A 24,314-nucleotide genomic window follows, 5' to 3' on the forward strand; every position below is an offset into this window, starting at 1 on the left:
CGTCACATACCGAACAAAGGTCAGAGGTGATTACGGCGGGACATCAAAAGATCTAATGGGGACCAAAGGTGAAGTATGACGTCATGAAGTCTGAGAACACTGAACTAAATAGAGACCAAAAGGCTTGACGTCTGATGTCACGGATGTATGGAGACCAGAGGAACGTCTGACGTCATGGGGCAGGTATAACGAAATATGACATCATGGACGCAAGACCTGATCTACGAAATCAAACATTCATCTGATTCACGAAAAAAACACGAATAATTCACCCTGAAAACAGAATGTGGTCATTACGAAAGAGAAAATTTGGATGTATAATTTTCATTCGTTGAGCGACGAGTATGAATGAATGTGTACAGTGAAGGACAATGAATAATGGACAACGATTCTTTCTTTCTTTTTTTTAGACTGAACCACTGTGATTACGTGAGCAGGCACTCAAACAGCGTCATGCACGCACGTGCGTAATGTCTACCCGCACGTACGTGGAGAGAGAGAGAGAGAGAGAGAGAGAGAGAGAGAGAGAGAGAGAGAGAGAGAGAGAGAGAGAGAGATGGCAGAGAAAAACACACCCTTGTCAGCTTCTTCATGTTAATCACCTGACCTTGGCGATGACGTGTGTATGTGTGTGTGTGTGTGTGTGTGTGGAGGGGAGGGGTAGAGATGGTGGTGGGAGGGCAGGACACCCAGGTACTGGGGAGAGGGTTGGGGGTTGGGGAGGATAAGGGGAGAAGCCGGAAATATCACGGATGTGTTGGCGACGTGAATATGTCCTTACGTCAGCAGAGAGAAGACCAGAGCGGGTCGTGGGTGACCCGGATCACCTCGTGTTGGAGGAGCAGCCTGCTGGTGGAGACGGTATAGCAAGACGAGGGAGGAACTTCCACACGAGTATATAGCAAGACGAGGAACTTCCACACGAATATATAGCAAGACGAGGAACTTCCACACGAATATATAGCAAGACGAAGAACTTCCACACGAGTATATAGCAAGACGAGGAACTTCCACACGAGTATATATATAGCAAGACGAAGAACTTCCACACGAGTATATAGCAAGACGAGGAACTACCACACGAGTATATATATAGCAAGACGAGGAACTTCCACACGAGTATATATATAGCAAGACGAGGAACTTCCACACGAGTATATAACATATTGGCAGGGACTGCCAGACGCCGCTGGCATGTCCTTGTTTCCTTGCCTACATGGCTGAGTTCTAGTAGATCTCCTTACCAGTCTATCCTGACGACACCAACCACTTCTACCCATTGCTATCACGAGCCGCGTTGCCTCCCCACATCCGGCAACACGCGCACTATTTCCCTCGTATCCTCTACATGTTGTGCTCCGTGACTGGGGCCTTCCGTTATGAAGGATATATATATATATATATATATATATATATATATATATATATATATATATATATACACGTGATCTGCGCCTCACTCCTGCAGCAGGGCACACCACCTTCAGCCAGGTCCTCCTCCTCCTCTTCCTGCTGGTCGACTACAAAAAACTACGGCTGGAGACAATCAAGTGTAGCGTGTTGCTCCAGCGCCCCGAGTGAAAGGGAGAGAGAGAGAGAGAGAGAGAGAGAGAGAGAGAGAGAGAGAGAGAGAGAGAGAGAGAGGAGGGGGACTCTCTCTCTCTCTGACTTCTCGGAAAATAATATGGTCGGACACACACACTGACAGACAAACGGAAGGGGCGCGCGCCAAAAGGAAGCCATCCAGCCCTTCCTCCGGCAGTTCCAGGAATCATCAACAAGTGACCCGCTACACTCCACCATCCAGCCCTTCCTCCGGCAGTTCTGGGAAACACCCGAGCGATGACCCACTTCACACTCACCCCAGCTGTTCCTCCTCACCTTGACAGATCCCCCGTCGATCCTGGCCTACGTCACCCCACATCTTTGGTCGCTCCCTGTCAATCAGGTCTGTCCAACTCCTCCATTCTGTCTCGCTTGGTCGTCCTCGACCGTCTATCTGCCACCAAGTCCTTCTTCTCTGGTCCTCGACTCTGGAAAAAGAAGGGGAAAATAATCCGTTACGTCCGTGTTCTGCCACGGACGAGGTCAGGAGACTTGGCTGTCCGTGGGTGCACGTGGTGGTGATCGCGGATCCTCCACGCGAAAACTAAACGTCCATCTTCGCGAAAATAGGGGGTACATATTCGCAAAAACAGAGGGCCAATTTCCTGAAAACAGAGGGTACATATTCACGAAAACAGAGGGCCATTTTTACGAAAACAGGGGGGACATATTCACGAAAACAGAGGGCCATTTTTACGAAAACAGGGGGGACATATTCACGAAAACAGAGGGCCATTTTTACGAAAACAGGGGGGACATATTCGCAGAAGCAGAGGGCCATCTTCGCGAAAACAGAAGGCCGTCTTCGCAAAAACAGAAGGCCGTCTTCGCGAAAACAGAAGGCCGTCTTCGCGAAAACAGAAGTCCGTCTTCGCGAAAACAGAAGGCCGTCTTCGCGAAAACAGAGGGCCATCTTCGTGATATCTACAGCTGGGTTGTGTGTGTGTGTGGGGGGGGGGGGTGAGAGGAGATAAGATAAGGGCAATTAAGGGTGATACATGGCCGGCCACCTGGGAGATGATGATGACCGCTGTAACGATATCAGGCTGGCGAGAGTGGAGGGAAATGATGCCAGGACGAAGGGAAATATCACCAGATTGCAGGGAATTTTCACCAGAGTGCAGGGAATTTTCACCAGGGTGTAGGGAATTTTCACCAGGGTGTAGGGAAACACTACCATGGTGTCGGGGAAATTTTCAAGGGTCTAGAAAAATATCTTTTCGTCGTTCGTACGTAAACAAGGAAAGTGTTTAGGAATTTTCCCCAGAAGTGAAGGGAAATATTTCCGCTTGAGTTGACGGCAAGAAACAGTAAATCTTTCCCCAGCGGACGTCCGGCAGTAGATATAATATATATATATATATATATATATATATATATATATATATATATATATATATATATATATATATATATGGTGGAAGGGCGCTCAACCTATGACTATGTATGACTGGCTGTGTATATGAAATGAATCCTAATGCATCATACACGTATAGTGGTTCCATACACATATGACAATACCATTAAGTCGGGTATACATACATACATACATACATACATACATACATACATACATACATACATACATGCGCTACTTTACGTAGGAGTGCAAGGTTCGGTCGCCAGACTTACCCTTCGTTGCCCGTCAGTCGTATCAGATATACAGGTCGAAAAATACCATAGCCATGAACTGAGGCACCATACACATGGGGTATGGTACACACACACACACACACACACACACACACACGGTAAACGCATGTATATATAACGGATATAAATGGACGAGACAACGAATGATCAAGATCGCTGACGTAAAACACGTTATGACATAGACAGCGAACACTACACAATAACATCAGTGAACAATGTTAGCAGGAAGTGAAGCAATACTCAATAAACGACAACAATGGCGGAATTGACCAATGGATTTGTGAGAGAGAGAGAGAGAGAGAGAGAGAGAGAGAGAGAGAGAGAGAGAGAGAGAGAGAGAGAGAGAGAGAGAGAGAGAGACCCCCCCGCCATTCAAGGGGTAGTTTGGGGTTATCCACTTTCTCAACACGGACCAGGGATGTACCCCTCCCGAGGCTTAACAGCCCCAGACGCATGGTACACGAAGCAGATCATAGTTGGGCGACAAGATTTGCGGGTTGAGCGCACAGGTTCGAATCCCGGTTACGGCAGTCGGTCCACAGTCAATCCAGCTGTTCATCCATCCATAGAAATTGGTCGATAGAATAGGTATCTGGCTCAGGCCAGGATATATATATATATATATATATATATATATATATATATATATATATATATATATATACAGTGTCCATACTGTGTCTCATGGCCACACAGTATTTGCAGTTCGTACTGAAGGAGGAACGTCCCAAACAGATTGCGATAATGACATAAGAGAGACGATGGGAAGTCAAGGTTAGAGCTCCGAGCGTGTTCGAACCTTGCTTCGGATCACCTTGTGCCATGAAACAGCAAACCTATAAGTAAGACAAGGTCAGGCTGGGTTCGTTCTAGCAGCTTGCAACCCTTGTGATGGTCTGCGTCACCGGAAGACCACAGATCTTGCTTTATGAACCCTTACGGTGAATCGAGGATACGAGACAACGAGACAGCGCTTCGAAGCATCTTTTTTTTCAAGGTTCCCGAGAGCACAAGAGACCTAAATGGTGTTTTAAATCGTCTATTCACCCAAGTTTCTTGCCCCAGCTTAGAGCATAAGAGTGGAAATCCTTCTCGAATGTAAATCAGATTTCTTAACATGAGTCAAGAGAAATTTGCATACACCTCGTATAGCCTGGAGCAAGAAGCCAAAACTGTATCATTTTAGCGTCAATGATAGAAATAAATTTCTTTTACTCAGAAAATACTTCATAAAAACATCCAATTTTATTGTCGGATCTGATTTATTCGATGATGGATTCTGTAGACTTTCCTGAGGTTATTGTAGAAGAATGAAGATATGAGTACCACAAATATTATCGCCTGAGATAACATATCTTTTGAAATAAATGAGATTTTTATCATCTTTTCTGGGCTGCTCCCACGATAAAATTCTGACCCGCTCTCGATTTGAATATGCAAATTTTCGTTTACACATTACGAATTATATATATATATATATATATATATATATATATATATATATATATATATATATATATATATATATAAAATACATAACCCGCGGGGCATCTTAATCTAAATAGGTCACAAAACAATGAAACTGTGCGAAGAATATAATTGGTTATTAACTCTTGCTGTCCCAAATTTATTGACTTTTTCTAAAGGTAAATTCGGCCAAAATTTAAACAACTGCTTTAAACGCTGACTCACAAGAGAAGAAAATGGTTTTAGAAAATAAAAGATTTTACAAAAATCTGAAAAAATTAGTCAAATAAAAAAAAATATATTTTTTATGTACTCTTCAACGAAGTGTTTACGTTGATTTTACCCATATATGATACATAATGGGGTATTTATGTACACAAAATAGTATGTTTAGATACGTACACAAGGAGAGGAGGAGTATCTGTGTATACATTATGGGGCAGACATGTATGTATACGTGATGGGACAACTATGTATACAGAGGCCACTTTACGATGGTAGGTAACAATACATAGATCAATGTATATGTATACGAATGTTAAACTTTTTTTGCTGATGAAAATGTTTGTGACATCTCGAATGGTTATGGAAAACACACACTAAAAACGAGTGAATATTTATACACAAATTAAATTAGCACATCACAACGCTATTGTGGGTAGTATAACATGAATTGCCAAATGGCGCTCACTCTGTTGGTGGATTCTAAAGGCCTTTTACATCAGTATTAGCCAAAGCTAATGGTTAACAGTAGATTTAACTGAAATCTAATGGGACGACACACACACACACACACACACACACACATATATATATATATATATATATATATATATATATATATATATATATATATATATATATATATATATATATATATATAATTTTTTCTACGTATTTGTCATTTCCCGCTTTAGCAAGGTAGCGTCAAGAATAGATGACGGAGCCTCAGAGTAAGAAAAATCCTCACTTGGCCCCCTTCTCTGTTCCGTCTTTTGGAAAAGTAAAACAAGAGGGGAGGATTTCCAGCCCCCCTCAGCTCCCATCCCTTTTAGTCGCCTCCTACGACACGTAGGGAATACGTGGGAAGTATTCTACCCCCCCCCCCCCCCCCCACCGTTCCTCTTGTATGAATACGTCCGTGACGTAAAGATGATAAATCGGATACATAAATACACAACCCAGAGAGTTGGCAACATCGTAATGAGCGACATTTTGCAGCAAACGATCACGTGATGTTTACACTAGACGGCCGCCTGCTGTGACACCTCAACTGTAAATGTTGTTCGCCATTATACTTTGTATCACTACGGCCGTTCCACCCAGCGGGCCGTCTCCCACTATGCTGTTCCACCCAGCGGGCCGTCTCCCACTATGCTGTTCTACCCAGCGGGCCGTCTCCCACTGTGCTGTTCCACCCAGCGGGCCGTCTCCCACTATGCTGTTCCACCCAGTGGGCCGTGTTCCACTATGCTGTTCCACACAGCGGGCCGTCTCCCACTATGCTGTTCCACACAGCGGGCCGTCTCCCACTATGCTGTTCCACCCAGTGGGCCGTGTTCCACTATGCTGTACTAACCACTATGCTTTCTGCCAATATGCTGTTTCACTCACCTTGTACAACACGTCCCCTCACTGGCCAAGCACGAAGAGAACACGTCCCCTCACTGGCCAAGGACGTAGGGAACACATCCCCTCACTGGCCAAGCACGAAGAGAACACGTCCCCTCACTGGCCAAACATGGAAAACACGTCCCCAACTGAACCCTTCCTTCCTATACATGGTCCTGTTCTCAATCTCTACTACTAATTAATATTCACCAACATGGCTTAAATGATCACCTTTCTTTGTTATTTAATTTATATACCCGTTTTCCTCGACCCCTACACTCTCACTTTCAATATATTGTTTCTCAAATGCAAGAAGATGATGACTTTAATTCCACTATTATACTTCCTAAAGCTTAATAATCACCTACACTAACTTACAAGACGCAAGAATATTTCCACCTAACCTTATCTCACTGCGCGTCTTACCTCCCCTCCTTGTTTACAACAGTCCGTCATGCGCTTCTCGCTGGTCTTCTTAAGAAGCTATAGCGTCTCCTCAGCCCGCCCTATGTGTTCATCATCAACTCCTCTGGCAATATTGACGCCCATTGCTCGCGCGCGCGCTTGTGTGTGTGTGTGTGTGTGTGTGTGTGTGTGTGTGTGTGTGAACGGTCGTTAAACAGCCTCGATATTGGAGTCGTTACGACCCCTCTTGTCTGGGAGCGACTGTGGTGGTGTCCGCCTTCATCGACCGCCTCCGCCACTTCCCTGGTCTTTGGACGCCGAGGGCTAATTCTTCGCGCCATCTTCTGCACTCACTCACCGTCGCTCATATATTTCTTTTCTTTGTTTCTTCTATTCTCGTCACGGCCGGTGTCCCTCTGGCAATAGCCTTTTTTAAAAAAAAAAAAGTTAAGTTGGGTGGTTAGGTCGTCCCGTGGTTGATCAAGTTAGGTTAAGTTAGTTTTACTAGGGACGTTATGGTTAATTTGTCTAAGTTAGGGAGTTCGTCCACTTTAGTTAGGTTACGTAAGGTAGTCTTTGATAATTCTCTACTCCTTTGCATTTTCTTTTTCAAAATCTTTATGTTTAACGTTTTATTTAGAAAAAATATTTCTTTTTTCGTTTTTTTTATTGCATTACTGTGTCTGTGTTTATTTGTGTTTGATTACACTTTGTGTGTTAAACAAATACAATCCCTAAGCCAAGTACCCATTTATAGACCACTAGCCCGGAGGGGAGGAAGAACACCAGGGTTGGGTGTGGACAAACTTGCCGCGTCCAAGATTCGAACCTATGTGGGTCCTACCCTGGGTGGGCCCGTGCTGACTTGGGACGTAAGCCATTACACCAGGGAGGCAAGTGCGGCAAGGGTCAATTATTCTATCAAGATATGTTTCCTTATAAACCTTATTGACGTTTCCTTGTTAAAGTTTCCACTTGTTGACATCCAACTTACGGTATTGAAACATTTACCCATATTTAAATACTTTAATCTCTTCAGAATCTTTGAAGTCATTGTATTCGTAACAACAGAGGCTTCAAACTCATCCAGACAGACAGACATGTGACCAGCTTTCTCCCAGCAGACATGTAACAGTTCATAACAACACGTCATACAATGATGATGCTTCCTATATGAACTTTATGAATGACGTATGAGTGAGGCGCTCCACATGACGTATGAATGAGAGCGATGTAAACAAAGTTTAAAAGCACACAAAATGAATGGGTTTAAATGGCAGCCACGGATCGAGCAGTGGATTTCAACGAAATAGTTGCAATGATGGAATTTAAATGTTCGCGTTAAATAGCTAGGTTTAATTGTTGTATATGTACAGGCTTGAAGTTGAATGATGAATTTAAAGGTTATTCTTAGTTTTTGAGAGTTTAAATATTAACGTTTAAAAGATGGAATACATAGGGCAACGCTAAATTAGCAGACTTTAAAATTTCTCAATTAAATGTAGCATCGCAAGCCTAAGTGCAAATTAATGGAGTTTAAAAATTCGCGATTGTATAACAACTTAAAAGTATGTGTTAATCTTTAGGATTTTAAAAATTCGTAATTTAACGACGGAGTGCATCAGTTTTCGTTTAAATGACATAATCTTAAGGTTTGCGTTTTTAAATGACAGATTTCAAAAGCCTAGGATAAAATCCCAGAGTTAGAGACAATAGCGTTATATGGAAATGATAATATGATTGCCTTTTACGAATTTTGTTTATATATCAACGGTTTTTATAAACCCCGTCGTATAAATGTACATAACCAGTGACAAATGTTGACTTTTTTTTTTGCGGAAATTAAATTTCGGAAGAAACTATCAGTCAGACCAGTTTATAGATTCCTTAACCCCTTTTGCAGTAGTGGTTCCGGCCCTGGACCCTGTCTAAATTTGCTTGATCGCGCTCGAATCCCATTAATGGAGGATCTCGTTCATCATGCAGGAGATGAGTTTAGTGCAGGTGATGATCGACAAATTATTTTTGAGGTCGCTGTCTGTGTGTGTGTAATGCTGGTGTGTAATGACAGTCGCGGGGGAAAAAAAAGAAAAACCATTACCCAGTTTTAAACACCGCAAGATATCTAAATTCGCTGATGATACAAAGCTGGGAAATAAACATTTAAATAACTTTAACCCTCAGTCTAAGCTCTTCTGTGGGCGTGTGTTTGTATGTGTGTGCACGTTACCTGGCCTTAGACACAGTTAACGAACATATTCACATACCCCTTCTCCTATAACCATGTCGTCACTACTGATCCCCATAAAACGGACGAATAACAAAATTAGTCACACTGCGGTTAACGAATAACCTCTTTATTTGCTCATCGTGATTGGCCAGTCTCCATTACGATTCGCCCGCTGAGTTCCACAGTCTGATAACTCCCAGAGAAAGTCTTAATAAAACGAGAATAAATGACTGAAAATCATTACCAATTATGTTGAATATGAGATCTTATGCATCCCCCTGTAGCCTACAAGAAGGATAATACGTAGGAAGATGCACGAAGGAATGATATACACGTTCGAATGGAATTCAAAGTTTGTAAACAAAACTGTTCGTGGATCCAAAGAATCCGCTCTGACGTCATGTCTCATGGCTGGCGAACCCGGACCAGATCAACGATAAGGAGTGATCAAATGTGACTGATATAACTACTCACCTCGTCAGAGAAAACAAATTTCTCTTAAAAAACATTTATATATATATATATATATATATATATATATATATATATATATATATATATATATATATATGGAAGCGGAAGTGGATCATAGGGTGGGGGAGGGGGCGAAAATCCTGGGAGCCTTGAAGAATGTGTGGAAGTCGAGAACATTATCTCGGAAAGCAAAAATGGGTATGTTTGAAGGAATAGTGGTTCCAACAATGTTATATGGTTGCGAGGCGTGGGCTATGGATAGAGTTGTGCGCAGGAGGGTGGATGTGCTGGAAATGAGATGTTTGAGGACAATGTGTGGTGTGAGGTGGTTTGATCGAGTAAGTAATGTAAGGGTAAGAGAGATGTGTGGAAATAAAAAGAGCGTGGTTGAGAGAGCAGAAGAGGGTGTTTTGAAATGGTTTGGGCACATGGAGAGAATGAGTGAGGAAAGATTGACCAAGAGGATATATGTGTCGGAGGTGGAGGGAACGAGGAGAAGTGGGAGACCAAATTGGAGGTGGAAAGATGGAGTGAAAAAGATTTTGAGTGATCGGGGCCTGGACATGCAGGAGGGTGAAAGGAGGGCAAGGAATAGAGTGAATTGGATCGATGTGGTATACCGGGGTTGATGTGCTGTCAGTGGATTGAATCAGGGCATGTGAAGCGTCTGGAGTAAACCATGGAAAGTTGTGTGGGGCCTGGATGTGGAAAGGGAGCTGTGGTTTCGGGCATTATTGCATGACAGCTAGAGACTGAGTGTGAACGACTGGGGCCTTTGTTGTCTTTTCCTAGCGCTACCTCGCACACATGAGGGGGGAGGGGGATGGTATTCCATGTGTGGCGAGGTGGCGATGGGAATGAATAAATGCAGACAGTGTGAATTGTGTGCATGGGTATATATGTATGTGTCTGTGTGTGTATATATATGTGTACATTGAGATGTATAGGTATGTATATTTGCGTGTGTGAACGTGTATGTATATACATGTGTATGGGGATGGGTTGGGCTTTCCTTTCGTCTGTTTCCTTGCGCTACCTCGCAAACGCGGGAGACAGCGACAAAGCAAAATAAAATAAATAATATATATATATATATATATATATATATATATATATATATATATATATATATATATATATATTTTTTTTTTTTTTTTTTTTACTGCAATTATTTCAAGTTATTTTTACATTCTTTTTTAAAGATCCAGTTTACAGTCACTTGCATTATTTGCTGTCAACTCTTATTTCTCCAAGGCGTCTTAATACACGCGGGAAAGTGTTTCACTGACGATAAGGCTAACTTTGGATGCGTTCCTCCGGGGTCGTAACCCTTGGAGCACGACGGTACTACCCTTGAGCAAGACAGTGCCACCCGAAGGTCATAAAGTCGTACTTAAGGATTGTATCCTCGTCCTCAAGGACCTTAAATCATGTTCAAGGATCGTACCAGCGTATTCAGGGACTGCGCCGTCGTACTCAAGGATCGTACCGTCGGGCTCAAGGATCGTACCGTCGTGTTCAAGGATTGTACCGTCGGGCTCAAGGATCGTACCGTCGTGTTCAAGGATTGTACCGTCGTGTTCAAGGATCGTGCCGTCGTGTTCAAGGATCGTACCGTCGTGTTCAATGATTGTACCGTCGTGTTCAAGGATCGTACCGTCGTGTTCAATGATTGTACCGTCGTGTTCAAGGATCGTACCGTCGTGTTCAAGTATCGTACCGTCGTGTACAAGGATCGTACCGTCGTGTTCAAGTATCGTACCGTCGTGTTCAAGGACTGTACCGTCGTGTTCAAGGATCGTACCGTCGTGTTCAAGGATTGTACCATCGTGTTCAAGTATCGTACCGTCGTGTACAAGGATCGTACCGTCGTGTTCAAGTATCGTACCGTCGTGTTCAAGGACTGTACCGTCGTGTTCAAGGATCGTACCGTCGTGTTCAAGTATCGTACCATCGTGTTCAAGGATCGTGCCATCGTGTTCAAGTATCGTACCGTCGTGTTCAAGGACTGTATCATCGTGTTCAAGTATCGTACCGTCGTGTTCAAGGACTGTACCGTCGTGTTCAAGTATCGTACCGTCGTGTTCAAGGACTGTACCGTCGTGTTCAAGGACTGTACCGTCGTGTTCAAGGATCGTACCGTCGTGTTCAAGTATCGTATCGTCGTGTTGAAGGATTGTACCGTCGTGTTCAAGTATCGTACCGTCGTGTTCAAGGATTGTACCGTCGTGTTCAGGTATCGTACCACTGTGCCCTGGGCATCGTATGCTCAACACAGAAGCTCACAAAGAGCCTTCATCGTTACAACCAAACTATCCAGTTCAACCCACGGTCATTCTGTGCTTTAACAACGTTTATCCTGCAAGTGAACGACAGATAATCTAGGGATTTAGAACAATCCCTCACAAACCTCTTGCCTACACAAACAGCTCGCTCACTCACCCCTCGCTGCGCTATTGTTCTGGCTGATGTTTTCGCTTTTAATTAATAACGATATACATTTCCTTCTCTCCATCCACTTAGTCTCTTGTGGACCTGATTGATAGTTTGAGAAGCTGTTGAGGTGAGGTTGTGTGTACATGTCCATGTTTACAGTTGGTGAAATTCTTGTTATACAACCGGATTCTTCATCTGGTTTTTCCGCTGTACAATCAGCTCCTGATCCTGGGATCAATCAGCTCCTGATCCTGGGATCAATCAGAGTCCATGTACTCGAGGTGAAGTCATTCTGTGCAGATCACTACATATCTGTCTCTTAGTGAAGACGTTTCGCTTCAAATCATTGTTCTTCCTTTGTTTTTCTGTACCATTCTCATGTGTCTTGTGTCTTGTGGAAAGGGAGCTGTGGTTTCGGTGCATTATTACATGACAGGTAGAGACTGAATGTGAACGAATGTGGCCTTGTTGTCTTTTCCTAGCGCTACCTCGCACATATGAATGGGGAAGGGGATGGGGTGTCATTTCATGTGTGGCGGGGTGGCGACGGAAATGGATGAATGTAGCGAGTATGAATATGTACATGTGTATATATGTATATGTCTGTGTATGTATATGTATGTATACGATGAAATGTATAGGTATGTATATGTTCGTGTGAAGGCGTTTATGTATATACATATGTATTTGGGTGGGTTGGGCCATTCTTTCGTCTGTTTCCTTGTGCTACCTCGCTAACGCGGGAGACAGCGAGTAAGTATAATAAATATATATATATATATATATATATATATATATATATATATATATATATACACACACACAGAATTTTGTTATATTTTTGTAGTATATTCCCCAGCGTTTCTGGTCGACTGTAGACATGCAGTTCCGTACATGAGAGGGTCCTACATTTTCTTCGTTCCTAAAAATACCTCGTTTACCCGAACTGCTACAACGAAGACAAAACATTTAGGATGTCGCCAACACAGCATGATGACGTGTCCTGATACACGATGGCTTTAAGGTTTTCAGAACCCACCGCGTGATAGGACATCATTCGTTCTTCCCTTGCGATAAGTGAACCATGTGATATCCAAGTCACAGGGGAGAATCACATCACAGTCTCCCTCACTGTTCACGCCCCAGCCCCGTGGTGAGGTGGTAGCTCAGGCCACATTCAGCTCAAAGTCGCGCCCGGATATCCACGTAGTTGTCGCGATGCACAAGAATTCTTCTACCCTTCCCACGGAGGACCTTCCTGTCTCGCTTGAAGCCAACACACTGGCGTGAACCACCACCCGGTGTTTCGAAGAACCTTCTCACATATCCCCACGAAGCCGCCACGCGAAAGACAGTCACCAGCTTCTGTGCAAGACGAGGCAAAGGTCGTCTCCAAACCGCAAAAAAGCTGGCCAAAATCCATGGAGGTTGAGAGTCGATCGTCCCAGTCTGGAGAGACCGAACCGCTTCGAAGCAGGTATGAGGCAAGAATCATTTGTTCAGACGGACCCCCTCTGCAGATGGGTCCATATTCTTCGGGTCGTTAAGTATGGGTCGTTTGCTCGTTTAATACTGTCTCAAGTGTAGAGATCAACGTCTCTCTCTCTCTCTCTCTCTCTCTCTCTCTCTCTCTCTCTCTCTCTCTCAGTCACCTGCTTCGCACATCGATTCGCTCTCCTCCTCTTCCTCCTAAGCATCATTCATCGTGAACGCTGGTGGTGATGATGGGCCACGCTCGCTCTGCCTCAATTACGGACGAGGGGACTGGGGGGGGGGGGGATGATTAGGGGTAAGAGGGGAGGGGAGAGGGATTCTAGGGGGGGGAGAGGGCCGGGAATAGGCTCGGCTTGAGAGAGAGAGAGAGAGAGAGAGAGAGAGAGAGAGAGAGAGAGAGAGAGAGAGAGAGAGAGAGAGAGGTGGGGGGGGGGCTAAGTACGGGCGCGCGCGCGCGTGCATGCACGCTTTGCACTATATGAAGTTTGAATCGTATTCAGAACGGTCGAAAGTCATGTGATCCCTGACTGCTAGTAGGATTGAATCACTTCCAGCACACACACACACACACACACGTGTGTGTGTGTGTGTGTGTCATTGCATCACCCTAGGACTCCTTCTTAAGGGACATCCGCATGGCTGCGCTACAGTCAGAAGCAGAGGAATGGTGGACTCCTTTGAAGTGATAAGTTCCCCCTCGCTATCGTACTCCCTTGCGACCAGTGATGACGATAACCCTTTTCCCTTCATCCACTTGAATCCCTATGTAACCACCAGCAGGCAGAGTCCGGTAACACCATACACAGGGCGTGTACCTATGTACGATCAGTGGCATGTGTATTTATGTGATTCACATAAATACTCTGATTCTGGGGAATATTAAGATATTCCCTAGTCCTGGCTTGATGCGTGATTCAGAGGACGAATCTTGCCCTGGTGTTGGGTGAGTGCTGGTACACAAGGAGTGTGTACACATGGCAGCTTTCAGTAATCACCAAGCGTCATCGCGAGGTCCAGGGAACCAAGTGTTGTTGGTGGCTGGGTTGGTGTGAGGTGACCGAGTCTTGCGGGAAGAAGTTTCACACTAGTGGAGCTCCGTCGTGTCTTGCCCTATCATTTCTCGTACACTTTAAAGCATTTACCATCACTTCGCTGCTCCAGCTACCCGGTACTCGACTAGCTTCGTAAAACCCGTGTTAATATATAAGTCACTGAAGCCAACTGTCGATTGTAGTCATATCTATCCTTTCTTTGTCTTTGAAAATGGTCTATCTAGGACCCGCTTTCTCCTTGTAGCTCATCTCATAAAAAGAATTCAACAGTTTTCATCCGTCTCTGTGTCCCCTCAGGCAACTCTCTATGTTTCATGTCAGGATATCAAACAAGTCATTCCTTGTTCCGTCAAGCATCACGCCTTTCGCACCTTCTCAAGTCTTTTAACATCTGTTCGCCAAAAACCTTCTGCTTTCTGTAGTCTCCTCCCGCTGTCGACACCATATACAGGTTCTCCCAACATTACGAGCTACAGAGAGCCGCTTCGGACGCCATTCCAAACTTTATATGTATGATTTCATGACCCAGTTTATGACCCAAACGTGTTCAGCTCTGAAAACCTTTCTTCGCTGTGTCTCTTCTTAAGTGGCTACCTCAATCATTCTGCTTTGTGAGTTCCTCTTTAACCACATAGTCGAGGTTCACACCACTGCTTCACCACAACTCGGTACGACAACCTCGTCTGTCTCCAGAATGTTGTACGTGAAAATGGAATCAGATATTGATGACGTACATACGTACCTGATCGTCTGCCTCCAGTGACCTCTGTGGCATGCTGGGTTTAAGGAAGATCTCGCAAACATATTTCATGAATCAAGAGAGCTTAGGTTCCACCTCCTCCAAGGGCGTCCCAACAGAGGGAGGTCCAGGGTGGCTGGAAATGAACAGCTTTCTTGACTGTTGACATGAGGAACGGGTCTCAGGAGTTGTTAAGATTTTAGAAAGTGTTGTTGGAGGGTTCTTGTAAGTGTCGTCTTCAAGGACGGGTTGTGGGAGAGGAAGAATGGAGAGGGCGTTTCTTAAAGGGTTCCCGCAGGTGCCGACCGGAGGAACCGGTTTTTAAAAACAAGTTGTGAAGAGACTGAGGCGGTTCTTGAAGTTGGTGGAGGCGCAGGGTTTACGTGCTGACTTCTGGAGGATCGGTCGGCCGGCTTTTGGGAACAGTAACTGAAGGAGGAATTATCTCGCACTGAGCCGGAGAGCGATACGACAACATGACTTTAAAGGTTAGGTAGTCCAACTTCCTCGTGTCAAAATCGCCCAATTAAGAGGAAGTGTCCACCACACCGCACACTCTTGCTGAAGGAACGTACCGTCGTGTTCAAGGGCCGTGCCGTCGTGCTGAAGGAACGTACCGTCGTGTTCAAGGGCCGTGCCGTCGTGCTGAAGGAACGTACCGTCGTGTTCAAGGGCCGTGCCGTCGTGCTGAAGGAACGTACCGTCGTGTTCAAGGGCCGTGCCGTCGTGCTGAAGGAACGTACCGTCGTGTTCAAGGGCCGTGCCGTCGTGCTGAAGGAACGTACCGTCGTGTTCAAGGGCCGTGCCGTCGTGCTGAAGGAACGTACCGTCGTGTTCAAGGGCCGTGCCGTCGTGCTGAAGGAACGTACCGTCGTGTTCAAGGGCCGTGCCGTCGTGCTGAAGGAACGTACCGTCGTGTTCAAGGGCCGTGCCGTCGTGCTGAAGGAACGTACCGTCGTGTTCAAGGGCCGTGCCGTCGTGCTGAAGGAACGTACCGTCGTGTTCAAGGGCCGTGCCGTCGTGCTGAAGGAACGTACCGTCGTGTTCAAGGGCCGTGCCGTCGTGCTGAAGGAACGTACCGTCGTGTTCAAGGGCCGTGCCGTCGTGCTGAAGGAACGTACCGTCGTGTTCAAGGGCCGTGCCGTCGTGCTGAAGGAACGTACCGTCGTGTTCAAGGGCCGTGCCGTCGTGCTGAAGGAACGTACCGTCGTGTTCAAGGGCCGTGCCGTCGTGCTGAAGGAACGTACCGTCGTGTTCAAGGGCCGTGCCGTCGTGCTGAAGGAACGTACCGTCGTGTTCAAGGGCCGTGCCGTCGTGCTGAAGGAACGTACCGTCGTGTTCAAGGGCCGTGCCGTCGTGCTGAAGGAACGTACCGTCGTGTTCAAGGGCCGTGCCGTCGTGCTGAAGGAACGTACCGTCGTGTTCAAGGGCCGTGCCGTCGTGCTGAAGGAACGTACCGTCGTGTTCAAGGGCCGTGCCGTCGTGCTGAAGGAACGTACCGTCGTGTTCAAGGGCCGTGCCGTCGTGCTGAAGGAACGTACCGTCGTGTTCAAGGGCCGTGCCGTCGTGCTGAAGGAACGTACCGTCGTGTTCAAGGGCCGTGCCGTCGTGCTGAAGGAACGTACCGTCGTGTTCAAGGGCCGTGCCGTCGTGCTGAAGGAACGTACCGTCGTGTTCAAGGGCCGTGCCGTCGTGCTGAAGGAACGTACCGTCGTGTTCAAGGGCCGTGCCGTCGTGCTGAAGGAACGTACCGTCGTGTTCAAGGGCCGTGCCGTCGTGCTGAAGGAACGTACCGTCGTGTTCAAGGGCCGTGCCGTCGTGCTGAAGGAACGTACCGTCGTGTTCAAGGGCCGTGCCGTCGTGCTGAAGGAACGTACCGTCGTGTTCAAGGGCCGTGCCGTCGTGCTGAAGGAACGTACCGTCGTGTTCAAGGGCCGTGCCGTCGTGCTGAAGGAACGTACCGTCGTGTTCAAGGGCCGTGCCGTCGTGCTGAAGGAACGTACCGTCGTGTTCAAGGGCCGTGCCGTCGTGCTGAAGGAACGTACCGTCGTGTTCAAGGGCCGTGCCGTCGTGCTGAAGGAACGTACCGTCGTGTTCAAGGGCCGTGCCGTCGTGCTGAAGGAACGTACCGTCGTGTTCAAGGGCCGTGCCGTCGTGCTGAAGGAACGTACCGTCGTGTTCAAGGGCCGTGCCGTCGTGCTGAAGGAACGTACCGTCGTGTTCAAGGGCCGTGCCGTCGTGCTGAAGGAACGTACCGTCGTGTTCAAGGGCCGTGCCGTCGTGCTGAAGGAACGTACCGTCGTGTTCAAGGGCCGTGCCGTCGTGCTGAAGGAACGTACCGTCGTGTTCAAGGGCCGTGCCGTCGTGCTGAAGGAACGTACCGTCGTGTTCAAGGGCCGTGCCGTCGTGCTGAAGGAACGTACCGTCGTGTTCAAGGGCCGTGCCGTCGTGCTGAAGGAACGTACCGTCGTGTTCAAGGGCCGTGCCGTCGTGCTGAAGGAACGTACCGTCGTGTTCAAGGGCCGTGCCGTCGTGCTGAAGGAACGTACCGTCGTGTTCAAGGGCCGTGCCGTCGTGCTGAAGGAACGTACCGTCGTGTTCAAGGGCCGTGCCGTCGTGCTGAAGGAACGTACCGTCGTGTTCAAGGGCCGTGCCGTCGTGCTGAAGGAACGTACCGTCGTGTTCAAGGGCCGTGCCGTCGTGCTGAAGGAACGTACCGTCGTGTTCAAGGGCCGTGCCGTCGTGCTGAAGGAACGTACCGTCGTGTTCAAGGGCCGTGCCGTCGTGCTGAAGGAACGTACCGTCGTGTTCAAGGGCCGTGCCGTCGTGCTGAAGGAACGTACCGTCGTGTTCAAGGGCCGTGCCGTCGTGCTGAAGGAACGTACCGTCGTGTTCAAGGGCCGTGCCGTCGTGCTGAAGGAACGTACCGTCGTGTTCAAGGGCCGTGCCGTCGTGCTGAAGGAACGTACCGTCGTGTTCAAGGGCCGTGCCGTCGTGCTGAAGGAACGTACCGTCGTGTTCAAGGGCCGTGCCGTCGTGCTGAAGGAACGTACCGTCGTGTTCAAGGGCCGTGCCGTCGTGCTGAAGGAACGTACCGTCGTGTTCAAGGGCCGTGCCGTCGTGCTGAAGGAACGTACCGTCGTGTTCAAGGGCCGTGCCGTCGTGCTGAAGGAACGTACCGTCGTGTTCAAGGGCCGTGCCGTCGTGCTGAAGGAACGTACCGTCGTGTTCAAGGGCCGTGCCGTCGTGCTGAAGGAACGTACCGTCGTGTTCAAGGGCCGTGCCGTCGTGCTGAAGGAACGTACCGTCGTGTTCAAGGGCCGTGCCGTCGTGCTGAAGGAACGTACCGTCGTGTTCAAGGGCCGTGCCGTCGTGCTGAAGGAACGTACCGTCGTGTTCAAGGGCCGTGCCGTCGTGCTGAAGGAACGTACCGTCGTGTTCAAGGGCCGTGCCGTCGTGCTGAAGGAACGTACCGTCGTGTTCAAGGGCCGTGCCGTCGTGCTGAAGGAACGTACCGTCGTGTTCAAGGGCCGTGCCGTCGTGCTGAAGGAACGTACCGTCGTGTTCAAGGGCCGTGCCGTCGTGCTGAAGGAACGTACCGTCGTGTTCAAGGGCCGTGCCGTCGTGCTGAAGGAACGTACCGTCGTGTTCAAGGGCCGTGCCGTCGTGCTGAAGGATCGTACCGTCGTGCTCAAGGGCCGTACCATCGTGCTGAAGGAACGTACCGTCGTGCTCATGGGTCGTATCGTCGTGCTGAAGGAACGTACCGTCGTGTTCAAGGGCCGTGCCGTCGTGCTGAAGGAACGTACCGTCGTGTTCAAGGGCCGTGCCGTCGTGCTGAAGGAACGTACCGTCGTGTTCAAGGGCCGTGCCGTCGTGCCCAAGAAGCTAATAATATCCTTTTCTTACCCAATTCATCGACCTACGCCTGCGGGTGGATGAACAGCTGGGTTGACTGTGGCTCCTGTTCATCTCAGATAGGTTAACACATCCTTGACCCCAATGCCAGTAACACACCTGACCCTGTTCAGCAGTTCTTATCCTCAGAACATTGTTCAATACCAGCCCTCACATGTTCTACACTCCTGTGTTCACCTGATCGGCCGGCCATTTCTGGAACACGTTATATTTAACCTCATTCCTGAAGTGTTCTGATGTACAGATTTTCCATTGCTCAATCAAGCTTTGTTCCCTCGTTTAACTGTCCTCATTTCTGGATCAACTGTATTGTGTGTGTGTGTGTCTGTGTGTGTGTGTGTGTGTGTGTGTGAGAGAGAGAGAGAGAGAGAGAGAGAGAGAGAGAGAGAGAGAGAGAGAGAGAGAGAATGTGTATACTTGTACGTTGGTCTCCTCTCACTCTCTCTCTCTCTCTCTCTCTCTCTCTCTCTCTCTCTCTGTATCCTGTAGTCTAACCCCTCGCTTCGTTCTCTCTGATCCTCAAATACTTCATACAAATACTCATGACGCAGTTGTTGGTAAATAACTCAGCCAATTAACTCTCCTTTTTTTTCCTCCTGTCGAAGTTAAATTAGAACTCTTGAGTCTCAGATGGAATATTAAAATTCAATCAGAACTTTTGGAGTAGCTTAAATATCTAATGAGGGAATCCAATTTGACCAGAGCGAGATCTGCAAGTATTATGCAAAAACTTACCACCAATTCAAAGACATACTCAGGCATTTGGTCCTGACTCATCTTGGTGGCAAATGTTCAACCAGACTCGAATTTTACCTTCGCTTTCTGCATGTGACACGCTCCAGGTGGAGATGAGGAAAGTGATGGGCTTAATTCCCGTTCGGATATGGTGAATGTGACGAGATGATGATGATGATGATGATGATGATGTTTCTTCACCCCACTCGTGAAAATGATGAGTCTTGCTTGTCACTGAAGCAGACGCTTGTGAGGGGTTTGTCTGAACTGACACACACACACACCTGCGCAGGCGTGGTGGTGGTGGTGCATGTAGCAGTAGAGGGAAAAGGAATGTAAGAAGAATAATTATAATCTGTCGTAGAATAGTGGTAGTGGTGGCATTTCTGTGTCGGTTGGTCGATATAGCATTAATATCATCTTCCTCTTCAACACATGGCATGCAGGAGATACCTGTTGGAGAAATGCTGATGGAGAGGGCATTGTTGGGGGGTCCCCAGCACTTGTGATTGACCATTTCTCCAACAGTGTGCCTGGGATGGTGACGGACTAACACTAGAAACACAAATACACCAACACTTGTGGTGGCGAGAAACACCTAGATCCACTTGGGTTAAACGGCCTCTCTCTGTCTCTCTGTCCGTCTCGCTCTCTTGAGGGTGAGATGAAGAAGGTGGCCTTGGAGGAGTGACTCCACCTCGGCTCCCTCACTTGGAGATTGGAGGTGGTGGTGAAGGAGGCGTTGGTTATGGCCAGTAGTGACAAGTCTCCAGCAGCGCCCCCACCTCCGAGACTCCTCAGATCCCCTAGTCACGAGAGCGTCAGTACTGAACTTTCGCTCTTCTCCATCAGTAGTGCTGCGTCAGAGATGTCTCGGGCGGGTCTCCGGGTCGTGTTGCCCCCACACCTGGGACGCGGACCCTCGCCAACCCCAGAGGCAAGACATCGCCTTCAGGTAAGCGCTGAGGTCAGTCAAATTTCATATCTCTTCTCCATGTCTGCTTCAGCTTCGCCATCTGTCTATGTCGTCTGTTGCCCCCTCAAGATCCAATCTGTTCTCAGTATCTATACTTCTATACATCGGGGTGAGTCTATCCATCTCCCTTTCTATCCCACTTTGTACCTATCACTGTGTCCAACTGTCTATACGTGTGTCACTAACTTCTTTGTTTCTGATTTTTTTGTTCTTGTGTCTAAATATCTGCATATGTCTCACTAACTCTTTTTCTCTCTCTGTCCTTAAGTCCCTCTGTGTATATCCCTCTCTTTCTAACGTTCTTTAATCTTGTCTACTTCAGTATCTATCTGTCAGTCAATGTGTCCGTCTCTTCTGTCCAATCCTCTATATACCCGTCTTTCCCTGTGTTTTCGTTTTTGTCTCCTTAAGTAACTTTTTCTCCTCTACATATCCTCGTATGTCTCTCCTTCCATTCTAAACTTCGATGTGTTTGTCTGTTCTTATGTCTTTGTTTCAGTGTGTTATGTATTTTGTCGTCCACTCTGTTTCCAGTCATTTCTAAGGTACATCTAAACCCTAGTCTTCACATTTATATAAATTCCTTGCAATTATGTATTTTGTTTCGCTTGTTTCGTACCCACAACTGTGAGGCTGACCAATCCTACATCTTCAGTTCACCATCACTGACCTCGTCTCGTCAATAATACAGCTTCGCAACGCTCAAATGTGTGTTTAAAATCACCTGTTTAGCACAGACGATAATGTACCTTTCGCACACGCTAAAATATAGACACTTGGCACCACATTACTTTATGTTACTTATGTCAATTTTTACTGCACAGCTTTATATATCATGGCTGCCTTATCTGCTTACTTTGGTGTAGTTTATATATGATTTATCCTGGCTGGGGTGGAACCGCACATCTCTCCTCCTGCTCCTGGTCGTGAGTGTGGCTCCTGCTGGTGTGGCTCCTGTTGGTGTGGCTCCTGCCTCATCAAGACCACAGCGTCCTGGTGCACGAATCGTCTTTCCCCCTCTCCTGGCGTCCACTCACTCCCCCTCATCTGTGCTCGGCCTCACAGCAACAACCGTTCTTCATCACGTCACGTCAAAGGCCGTTCTTTCTGATCCTTGACCATGGCCAGTCCTCTCTCTATCTCACCTCATCGATCGTTAGCTAACTCTGACAGAGCCGATCTCCTTCACTCCTCACCTGGTTCTAACTGATCGCTATGCGATGCTGCTCCTAACCCTCCGCCACCACACCCGCCCACTGAACTTATGTCATCCTACATATTCCCTACGAGAGGTCTTCCAAGTACCCAGCCTCAGGTGGACCAGGCGTTATGGTCTTGATGGTCCACCTCCTCAAGTCCTTCAACACAATAGACTTCGCCCTTCCTCTCAGACGCAGCCCTTGGTGAGGCTCCTCCCTACGAAAAGGAGGCCGATCTTAACTCTTCCTAAGTACTGTCCTCACTGCTCTTTCCTCTCCTCTCTCCCAAGTCCTTGAAAACTCTCCCTAACTCACTTTCTCAAACAGTAAGGAATCCAATTCCTTTCTCTTTAATCACCAGTAAAGGATTTAACACTGCGACGTCTACCAGTGATCTGTGTGACTTGCCTTTGGTACTCCTACTAAGTGTACGTGTAGAGGGAGGGTCAAGAGGTAAGGATGCTCAGTACTGTGGAGGAAGGCCCTGTGTACTTGTGAGATCTGGGTCCCACTGAAACTTCATAAAACACCAGCACGCGAGTGCGCTACATAACAACATGGTCAAAATGCATTGGATTTGTATATTGTTAAGATAATGTTCGAGAAATATGATGCAGGTAACCCCTGGGAAGAGGATCATGTCTCCTACGTGTCGTGGAAGGCGACTAAGAGGGGCGGAAGTGAAGGGAGAGGAAGGTTTACTCCCCTCTTGCTTTAGCACACTCTTCCCCTCACGTTCAGTTTTCCGTTCGTGACGCTACCTCAGCAAGGCGGGTTCGGCGAACAGTAGGAAAAAACAACGTAGAACGAGGAACTTCTGTTCATTACTTTAAACTCAATGTTTTTATTACTGAGAAGTATAAAATCAAAAATGGTCACCAATAAATGTGTGAATATAGAGAAGCTAAGAACAAATCAATAGTATCAAACACTTCCGTAAGTTAAGAAAATGTCTATTATTTATCTTTTCTGATTTCCTGAACAATATCAACAATTTCTGGAAGTTTATAATGATAGTTATGAAGGGAAAGATCTTCATGAATTTGTCGGCCAACGCCATGATGTAGGCTGTGGCCTGCCTGCCGCCCCCCGAGCACCCGGATGATGTAGGCTGTGGCCTGCCTGCCGCCCCCCGAGCACCCGGATGCCGCCATCACCCGCACCTCATCCTCCGCATGACCTCCCGCATGACGGTTTCCAGTCAGGTCAGGTGTAAAAGATGATCGTCATATCGTTCCGTGGGCCGAGCTCTCGCTGTGTGTGTGTGTGTGTGTGTGTGAGAGAGAGAGAGAGAGAGAGAGAGAGAGAGAGAGAGAGAGAGAGAGAGAGAGAGACTCTAACGGGAGGACCTCGACTGTGTCACAGGGCAGGGCTAGCATGAAGACCTCCTGGTATACGAGAAAGCGACACAGAGAATGATTAACACGAGTGATTGATACGAGAGATTAACACGAGTGATTAACACGTGATTAACACGAGTGATTAATACGAGTGATTAACCCAAGTGGTTAATACGAGTGATTAATACGAGTGATTAACACGAGTGACTAATACGAGTGATTAATACGAGTGATTAACACGAGTGATTAATACGAGTGATTAACACGAGTGATTAACACTAGTGATTAATACGAGTGATTAATACGAGTGATTAACACGAGTGATTAATACGAGTGATCAACACGAGTGATTAACACGAGTGACTAATACGAGTGATTAACACGAGTGATTAATACGAGTGATTAACACGAGTGATTGATACGAGAGATTAACGCGAGTGATTAACACTAGTGATTAACACGAGTGATTAATACGAGTGATTAATAAGTGATTAACACGAGTGATTAATACGAGTGATTAACCCGAGTGGTTAATACGAGTGATTAATACGAGTGATTAATACGAGTGATTATCACGAGTGATTAACACGAGTGACTAATACGAGTGATTAACACGAGTGATTAATACGAGTGATTAATACGAGTGATTGATACGAGATTAACACGAGTGACTAACACTAGTGATTAACACGAGTGATTAACACGGGTGATTAATACGAGTGAATAACACGAGTGATTAATACGAGTGGTTAATACGAGTGATTATCCAGAGTGGTTAACACGAGTGATTAACACGAGTGACTATTACGAGTGATTAACATGAGTGATTAATACGAGTGATTAATACGAGTGATTAACACGAGTGATTAACCATACGAACGACAGACCTGCGTCACGTGGTCGACTCGTAACCCTGGCCATTATACAGATTAACGTTACGTTAGTCAACAAATAACGAAGAGCCATCGCCTCTTACGTGA

At 46.8% G+C, this 24,314-nt stretch overlaps 1 protein-coding gene and 1 long non-coding RNA gene across 21 annotated transcripts in view; one reads left to right on the forward strand and one right to left on the reverse strand.

Moving 5' to 3' along the window:
• The window catches only part of LOC139745723 (uncharacterized), a 107,405-nt gene that overhangs the window by 32,718 nt on the left and 50,373 nt on the right, over positions 1-24,314 (forward strand). For 6 of the 20 annotated variants that reach the window (XM_071656184.1, XM_071656187.1, XM_071656202.1 and 3 more), the window contains exon 2: positions 20,672-20,786. In XM_071656184.1, coding sequence (XP_071512285.1) covers positions 20,672-20,786 — 115 coding nt within the window. Of the gene's footprint in view, positions 1-20,265; positions 20,787-24,314 lie in introns of all 20 variants that reach the window. The other 14 variants (XM_071656186.1, XM_071656205.1, XM_071656203.1 and 11 more) reach the window with 6 other exon arrangements.
• LOC139745724 (uncharacterized) overlaps positions 4,738-24,314 on the reverse strand; it is a 95,552-nt gene continuing 75,975 nt past the window's right edge. The window contains exon 3 of the long non-coding RNA XR_011711918.1: positions 4,738-7,168. This is a non-coding gene — a long non-coding RNA (uncharacterized lncRNA). The remainder of the gene's footprint in view (positions 7,169-24,314) is intronic.

The sequence above is a fragment of the Panulirus ornatus genome, chromosome 62 (assembly GCF_036320965.1).
Source record: "Panulirus ornatus isolate Po-2019 chromosome 62, ASM3632096v1, whole genome shotgun sequence".
In the NCBI taxonomy this organism is placed as follows: Eukaryota; Metazoa; Arthropoda; class Malacostraca; order Decapoda; family Palinuridae; genus Panulirus; species Panulirus ornatus.